We start from the raw sequence: 9,357 nt of genomic DNA, 5'->3' as shown, positions 1-9,357 counted from the left end.
GTTCTGTTCAAAGTCTACAAAGTAGCTTAAGCTAGATCCTCAATGTGACATTCTATTAATATAGTAAACATTAATTACATTTATGTGACAGGAAGGAAGGGAGAGAGTGAAGCAGAGAGGAAAAGAGGAAGATATTTCATGCAAACTTCTCTTTCTCCACCATTGGGTAACTGTACCTGTGTAGTAAGAACAACACAGGTGCTCACTAGATAGTTTTTGAATCAATGAATGAACGACTACCCCTCTGGGAGTATTAGATACACTATTGCTTGAAGGTGAAGAGATGGTGTAGGTATCTTCAGCTTTCTTTCTATTCTATTATTCTGTGGTTTCTCTGACTACTAAGAGTTGGCTAGGTGGCAAATATACTTTAAAGCCTGAAAAGCAAAATTCTCTCACATGAGAGGGAGAAAATACTTCCCAACACATCCACTTGGGCACCAAAGAAACCTAATAAACGTCATTATTATTTGCATGGATAAGCAATGTAAATTCATAAAAACTATGTATACTAATAGAACTAGCTTGTGGCTGGAATATGGACCTTAACTGTGCCAAGTTTTATTCTATCCAGTATTAGCTGTCCTGTTCTCAGCTGTACACATACGCGTGCAGGCAGCCGCCTTTCCAATGTATGCTTTCTTGGACCGATAAGGAAAAACTGCTGAAGTCATGAGGCTGCTCCAGCAGAGCCCTCATGTGAGTCATACGAAAGCTCCAGCATTACTGACCTCTGGCAAAAAAGGGAGTGAACGGGGACAGGAAAGGCAGAGAGGGAGAGGTTCAAGTGTGAGCTTTCTCCTTGAGCCTAGAAGATTATGGGTCAAGAGCTGTGTGCAAAGACTCTCCAGCCTGGATGCAGCTGCCATCGCTGTTGGGAGGGAGGCGATGCACTCAGCTGTCAGAGGAGTGCGCCTGTAACGACGGAGGCTGCGATTGAGGTATTTGTATCCCAGGAGCAGCATCTTTCTCTATTGATAAACCGAGGAGTTCAAAGACTTCCTTTCTGTAGCAGGGTCTGATTTTTCTGCGGTAGGTCTAAACCAATAAAAAGAAAAGTCTATTAAAGTCGCAGAGAATTTATGGCTATTGTTATCAAATTTGAGATTTTTTTTTTCTTCTAAACTAAAAGGGAAAAATAATCCTATGTTTTCGCTGCCTGAAACTCAGTTGACTTGAAGTCAGGAAAGTAGTTTTACTCTTGAAATCTCTCCAGTACTAAACTACAAAACTAAACCTTAAAAAGCAAGCTGCAGTATTGCTATGCTGTGGATTCAAAATTTCAATAATTAGCTCATGATTATTAACAATGCTGTACTAGAAAATTATTCCCCTAAAGTGATAAATTAGGGGACATGAAGAACAATTGTGAGTTAAACAGAGAAAAATTAGAAGCCATCCATCAAAGAAATTTAGATTAACCTAAGTTTTAAAGACATATTTTAGGTGAAGAAAGAATATAGTGTTTCAACAATTGATATCATTAAGATTTTTTTTTAAGCGATCCAACTTCCAGGAAAGGTGACTTTGGGGGGTGTAGAAGCTTAAAAAACATTCAAAGAGTAAAAATCAGACAAAAAAAGGAAAAATAGTTTATGCCAGCCACTAAGTCTTGACTTTGCATAAATTTTATTCTTGTACTTTCCTTTTTTTTTTTTTTTCCTCTAGCTAACAGACCTAAAAGAAGCATCTTGTTCCATGACTTCATTGCACCCCAGGGGACTTCGGGCTGTCCATGCCCGGAAGTTCAAGAGTAAAAGGCCACGGAGTAACAGTGATTCTTTTCAGGAAGAGGATCTAAGGCAGGGCTTGCAGTGGGTGAGTGAGCAGCTGATGCTGATCAACAAGGATTTAATGTGTGCTCATCTAGGGAGGCTGGCCCTGTTTCCAGGGCAATTACTAAGCAGACCTTCCTGAGTACACTCTGACAAATTTCTCTGGGAAACAATAAAAAGTGCTCTTTCTTTCTTTCTCACCCCTCACCCCTTCTTGTTCCCCTTAAGCAGAGGAAGAGCCTCCCTTTTGGGGCAGCCTCATCTTACTTGAACTTGGAGAAGCTAGGTGAAGGTTCCTATGCTACAGTATACAAGGGGATTAGCAGGTAAGTGACTCATAGCTAGGAGAGACTTTGGAGATGAGGATCCCACCCTCCTGATTTGACATTGTAAAGCCAGGTGGCACATAGCAGAAGTTCAGGACCTGTGCAAGGCACCATCATCAACAGGGAGAGACACGATCATTTAAATAGCATTGAAGGAAAAACAAACTTCTCTTGTCCCAGTTAAAATCAGCCCACGGAAATGTCTATCAGCTTTTCTTCTCTTTTATTCAATTCAAAGTAGACTTCTTCTACTACTTAACCAAAGAACAATTACTGCTCTTTGCCTGATGGGAAGTGCAGTTGGTAAGATGTGTCTAAATAAAGTGTTTTTCATATCCCTCCCTAAAACATGAGAAAGGTTTGCAATGGCAACCTTCAGTTCGCTCCCTCATTCTGCCTCTTTGCCTTCATAGCAGAAACTGAAGTTGGTTTCTGCAAAGTATGGTATATGCAAAAAAAATAAAAATAAAAAAGGTTAATTCTGGATTTTCTACACATAAAATAGACAAAGTGGCTGAAGAATAAAAATACTGCTAATCCAAAAGCCAAGTACCTATTTTGACTCACATAAACTTTGTTAAATATACGAAAGATCCATGAGCTCCATTGCTTTTTATTAAAAAAAAAAAGTTGGAAGCCTGATTTCTTTATGTTACTTCAGTGTTGAAAAATGATGGCTCAATAGTGGTTAGGTGTTAATTTAAAAATTTAATATACATGCTACAAGACTATCATTTATTTATCTTAGTACTTGTGTTATTAATTTTACTTGTTAAAACAGGACTTTAGGGGAAATATTTTAATCACATTATGTAGAAACATGATTTAGTGCATTTCCATGGACTATCTTAGGAACTGAGAATGTAAGATTTTCTTCAGAGGACTCGGCCTAATAATAGGACAAAAGATAAATTAGAAATATTTGTCCAAGTGCAAATATATATAAAGTGTATTCATTGAAGCAAGATTTATAATAGAAAAAGTAAAAACCTGATCACAAATATCCACTAATGAAGGACTGGCTAAATAGTCATCAATTTACAGCCATCTAATATATAAGACAGATCTACTACTATGAAAAGATGCCCAATATTTTAAGAGACAAAAAACAAGTTACAGGACAATATGCACTCTATGATCTCATTTAGGGAAAAAACACCCAAATGTACTTACTTTACATGTGTAAATTTGTAGGGTTATATTGGAGTTTGGAAAAATCACAAGATATTGTTAAAAGTAGATACTTCTAGTGGTTGATACTGGGGTGAGGAAAGAGAGATCACTAAAACTTTTCACTTTATTCACAAAGACATCCATTATATTTATAACTTAAAAACAAGTTTAAAAATATCATAGAGATAGATGCCAAAAAGACATTTGATAAATTCATCACTTACTAGTTTTTTAAAACTAAGTAAAACAGGAATGGGATGATACTTTATGACTATGATATAGAATATTTCAAATCAACAGTATATACATTTCTTTGTTAAATACCAGAGACTTTACTATTAAGTTAGAGTTAGAGCACAAATGCCCATTATCTTATAGTTAAATATTATTGTTAATATTCTAGCTGATGTAATGAGGAAAAAAATGAATATCATTTTTGTGGGTTATAGAACTGTCTACCTAAAAACCCAAGATAATCATCTAAGAAACCATTAAAAATAGTATGATAAACAGTAAAATCAGCTACAAAATAAAAATATACTTATCAAAATTTGCCTCTATGTATTAGCAATAATTTAAGAGAAAATATAGTAGGAGAGATTACTCTCACAAAAGCAACAACAAAAATCATTAACATGAACAAATGGGCAGGATTCATCTAAAGATTTATTATGGGACATAGAACACTTGAAGAAAGAGCCAGAAGGACATTAATTTTTTTCTCATACAGGCACTCATTCAGTCTACTAATATTTTTAAGCACCTACTATGTGCCATTTACTATTTTAGCCATAAGGATTCATCCAAAAATAAGAGACAATAACCCTTTCTCTTATGGAGTGTACATTCTAGTGGGGGTGAGAGAAGCAATACATAAAGTAGTAAAATATTGAGTTTGTCAAAGAGTGAAAAGTGCTCTGAAAAAGGATAAAACAGGGAAGAGGGTCAGGAAGTGCCAGAATGGGGAGGTGGATTGCTATTTTACATAGAGTGCTGAGAGGAGGCCTTGCTGAGAAGGAACACTTGAACAGAGACTCAGCCACAGGAGGCGTGAGCTGTGCGCATATGTAGCGGAAGAGAGCTTCAGGCAGAGGGAACAGCATGTAAGAAATCTCTGAGGCAGGAGCAGGCCTAGCACTGGAAGCCAGTGAAGACAGGGAGGAGATATAATTGCAGCAGGGTTGATGTAGAGGGCCTTGTAGATCCTTCCAGGAACCTCTGTAAAAATATTTGGATTAGAACATCTAATAGTGCAAAGATTTCAATAGTTCTCTAATTTACAGCCTTAATGTATTATAAATGTGTACAAAAGCTACAATAATTAAAAGAGTGTAGCACAAGTATAAGAAAACAGATTGGCCCTGGCCGGGTAGCCTAATTTGTTAGAGCATCATCCCAATACACCAAGATTGTACGTTCCATCCCTGGTCAGGCCATACACAAGAATCAAACAAATGAAAGCATAAATAAGTGGAAAAACAAATCCCTCTCTCTCTCTCAAATAAATAAAATTTTAAAAAAGAAAAAACGGATCAAAGAAATATGAGTTTAAAACATCCAGAACTGTCACAAATCCAAATATTAGTAAGATCTAATGTTTAATCATGGTGGCGTGTCAAATCAGCAAGGAAAAGAGGACAATTCAATAAATGGAGCTGGAACAATTGTTAACAACTTGCAATAAGGTAAAAATATACAATGTAAATTCCCAGTGGATTAGAGTTAAATGGAAAAAAATCCAGAAACTAGAAGAATAGAGAATTCTTGTATAACTTTTAGGTTGGAAAGGCCTGTCTGCACATAACATTTAAGTCAGACCCATAAGGGAAGATTGAAAGTGTCCACGGTACCCCACCTATCCAAGTATGTTCTAGGGAGCCCCAATTCTGAGACACCTAATAGAAGTTTCATTGAAACAATCACCATTGTCAAATTGACAAGGGGAACCCTAGAACATACTAAAATGTGATCCTTCATTGTAGGTGCTCTCAACATCTTTAAAATGTTAGTGTATACCAGTACTATCTAAGAGAGGTTAAGGAAACTTAAGAAATATAAAGCATTTTCTAAACATATTTGACCAAAAAACTTTCTTGGATGGGTAGAGAGAATTTCACAGGGCTATGCTCTTAGTGAAACAATTGGGAAAATGCTGACTGTCATAAAGTTTTTTAAAGTTCAGAAAGATATGATAAGGCACAAAAGAAATTGGTGAAAAGTATATGCAAAATATTTTAATTAAAAGGGGCAAATAGTCAAATAACAGAAGAACCGGAAAGACAAATATATTTATGAAAATTCAGTTCTACAAGTAAAGAAAGAGAAATTAAAATGCTATGATCCTTTTTACCTATAAATAGGCCCCAAAAATGAAGATAAAAGCATGCTCCAAAAAACAAATCCCGCATTTATGGGGTTATGTCAGAGGGACCCAGGAGCCAACTGAAAGAGCTCCCAAAGGGCAAAGGTAGACAATTTGAATCACAGGATAAATGACTGTACTATAGTATTAGATTATAACTCAAAGTATAAAAGAAATATCAGTGAGTCCATGCTGATATAAATAAATGGTTCAATAAATGAATAATCAGAAGAGACAAATTTCCCATGGAGAATTCCAAATAATTTGTGTAGATATCCCACCCTCAAGGAGATGGAGCGTAACTCCCCACTCCTTAAGTGAGAGCCACTCAGACTGACATTCTTCCATAAGTACAGTATGAGGGTTGAGACAACTAGAGGGAAGAAACCTGACAAGCACTATCTCAGCCAGGTGATTAAGGACATCAAAAGCCATTAATTATGATAATATGTACCCTTATTATGGTGTGACGAAAATGGTACTCTACTTCCTCAAAACCTGTAACCCCAGTGTGATCATAAGAAAAATTTTGATAGAGGGGTATCCTACAAAATTCTTGACTGGTACTCCTCAAAAGTGCCAAGGTCATCAAAAATAAGGAAATTCTGGAAAACTATCACAGCCAAAAGGAGCCTAAAGAGATATGACAACTAAATGTAATGTATTCAGGATAGGTTCCTGGAACATAAAAATGGCATTAGGTAAAAACTAAAGAAATCCTAGTAATCATAATGCAATGTATAAATGTATCAAATCAAAACAATGTACACCTTAACTTACACAACATTATATGCCAATTATATCTCAATTTAAAAAAAGACTAATATAGATAAATTGATTGATTTCATAAATATACACATCTACTGATATTTACTTTAAAAGAGATAAAAAGAAAGAATAGTCATTGTAAGAAAACATTTTGAAATAAAATGGATAATTCATAAATGCTATAAAAAGAAAAAAGAAAAACATACAATAGTAATGAATTTTTAAAACTAAAAATCATTTATAGTCTATCACTCTCATACAGCAATTGCATATGTGCATTTTGTCTTCGATATGCACACAGTTTACAGTTGAATCGAGCAACATGGGTCCACTTATACAGGGATTTTTTAAATAAATACTGTAAGTGTATTTTCCTTTCTTATGATTTTATTAGTAACATTCGCTCTTATCTAACTCTATTGTAAGAATACAATATATAATACATAAAACATACAAAATATGTGTTAATTGACTGTTTTATGTTATTGGTAAGGCTTCCATCAACAACAGGCTATTTAGTAGTTAAGTTTTAGGGGAGTCAAAAGTTATATGAGGATTTTTGACTGTTTGGGGGAGATGGGATGAGCACCTCTAATTCTTGCATTGTTCAAGGTCAACTGTATTTAAAGTTACAGACATGGTGTGCTTGCTTGTTTTGTATCCTATTGTCTATTTTATCATGAATTTTTCTTTTTTTCTAGATGCTTCTAGACTTAAGCTTCTGTTATGAATGTAAAATATTTCTTGTGTTGATGTATGACACATTTTTAAATTTTATTTACTTAAAACTTAAGTAAAGTTTTAAATAAATTTGTGTTGATGAGAGGGAAGGGGAGGGAGATAGAGAGGGAGAAACATCCACCAGTTGCCTCTCATGCACCCCCAACTGGGGACCCGGCCTGCTACCCAGGCACGTGCCCTGACCAAGAATTGAACTGGCAACCTTTCAGTTTGTGGAACGATGCCCAATCTATTAGTCCACACCAGTCAGGGCCATATGACAAATTTTTAAACTTTCATCTGCTGTTGGACATTTCTGCTATTTCTATTTTTTCTATTATAACTAACAGTAGAGGATATTTTTCATCCATTTGGAATTTTAAAATCTTTGTTATGTAAGTTTATTGGGAAAAATTCATAGGTGTGGTAGTTTTATGGCTTTTCCCATGTATTATGTTGCATTCCCCCCAAATTTTAGCAATTTGCAATGTAACTCACAATAAACAATACAATATTAGTGCAAAAACAATTAAAGAATTCCTAATAAACTATGGGCTTTAATTAATAATAAAGTATCAATATTGGTTCATTAATTATAACAAATGTACCATACTATATAAGATGTTAACAATAGAAGAACCTGGTTGTGAGGCTATATGATAACTCCTGTACTATCTTCTCAATTTTTCTATAAATCAAAAACTGTTCTAAAACATGAAATCTTAAAAAAAAAAAGAAGACAACAACTCTGCTCTGTGTTGGCGAGGGACTGTTGGAATGGCCACTCTGATGATCAGTTCATAGTGTGATCACTCTGCAGCACAATTTTGAAACATGCTTTTAAAACAATAAAAACGTGTGTGCAGCATACTCTGATTTAGCAATTACACTGCTACCCTTAGAAAATAATAGGGGCTGTGAAAAGATTGATCTACAAATATGATCATCACTGTATTTTTACGTCAAAAAGTTAAAAATAATTTAAAAACATTTGCAATTTGCTAAACACATTTTAGTGCATGTGATAAAATATGTCATTATTTAATATCACATAATAGAAGGATGAATAAAACAAAAAGCTAAATGGAGGAAAAACAGTTTAACAATAAGATGATATATAATATGAACTCCACTGTATTACAAATATTATTTATACTTGTATTAATATCTTTTTTATTCTCTGGCACTTACATCAGCGAACAAAACAATGAATAAGTAGAGAGTAGGAGGAGATGGAGAGAGAGAGAGAGAATGGTGGGATTGGACAGATCAGGTAGCGCCTAGGAGGCCACTGGAATTTGGCTTTTATTCAGAGTGACAGTGGTTTGTTTTGAACAGAGAAGTGACTTGTTTTGACTTTCACTTTAGAAGGAGGCCGCGGGCTACTCTGTTGAGAGTAGACAGTAGGGGTACAAGAGCACAAGCAGGGAGACTGCCAGGAGGTCACCACAGTAATTCAGATGACATAAGGATGGCTCAGATAAGCGCACACAGGGAAGTAAAAGGAATAATAGAGATCATAATATTACAAGGATGGACTCAGTTATGTGTGTGGGGGGAGTGGTTCTCTGATAACTGTCTTCTCCGAATGTTTAAGTAACGAACATGTATCCCTTAAGTAAGGAAAAAAAATGTTTTGCTATATATGCATATGACTTTTAAAACTTTTTATTTGGAAAAATTGTAGATTCGTATGCTAGAATATATTTTGAAAGAAATATTTTTTGTTAAACTGCTATGAATCATCCTTATCTGTGCCCTTTTCCCCATTCTTCTAGAATAAACAAGCAACTGGTGGCTTTAAAAGTCATCAGTATGAACGAAGAGGAAGGAGTCCCATTTACTGCTATCCGGGAAGGTAAGAGCAGTAAAATGGACCCAACAGATCTGTTTCAGTTCCTTGATTCGGGGAAAACATGCATTGAATCTATCCATTCAGCATCTAGCTTTTGATATTTCTAGAAGTAATATTATAATTGCAATCTTATTCTTTATACCAGTTTTCCAAGTATATTTACACTATCGTTTTACTACTTATTATTGAGGAAATTAAGACTCAAAAGTATTACGTTAGTTGACCAAGCCTGTGAACTCAATGAGTATTTACCAAATACCTTTGTGTATTTGGTCCCACACTAAGTGCAAAGGCTATACCTATATAACCCCAGAAAAATCCATATAAAAGATAAAATAAATAATAAAATCCCATAAATTCTGAGTAAACAATTTGCTT

At 35.0% G+C, this 9,357-nt stretch overlaps 1 protein-coding gene across 2 annotated transcripts in view; it reads left to right on the top strand.

Annotated features, from left to right (window-relative positions):
* The first annotated feature begins 699 nt into the window (after positions 1-699).
* CDK15 (cyclin dependent kinase 15) overlaps positions 700-9,357 on the top strand; it is an 83,532-nt gene continuing 74,874 nt past the window's right edge. For both annotated transcript variants that reach the window (XM_054586207.1, XM_054586206.1), the window contains exons 1-4: positions 700-941; positions 1,669-1,818; positions 2,007-2,101; positions 8,903-8,982. In XM_054586207.1, the coding sequence (XP_054442182.1) occupies positions 819-941; positions 1,669-1,818; positions 2,007-2,101; positions 8,903-8,982 (448 nt within the window). In that variant the 5' untranslated portion in view covers positions 700-818. The remainder of the gene's footprint in view (positions 942-1,668; positions 1,819-2,006; positions 2,102-8,902; positions 8,983-9,357) is intronic.

This window comes from Pteronotus mesoamericanus, unplaced genomic scaffold (assembly GCF_021234165.1).
Source record: "Pteronotus mesoamericanus isolate MK-2021 breed Mesoamerican mustached bat unplaced genomic scaffold, CSHL_Meso_final contig_90, whole genome shotgun sequence".
Taxonomy (NCBI): Eukaryota; Metazoa; Chordata; class Mammalia; order Chiroptera; family Mormoopidae; genus Pteronotus; species Pteronotus mesoamericanus.
This window is presented reverse-complemented; position numbering and strand designations above follow the sequence as displayed.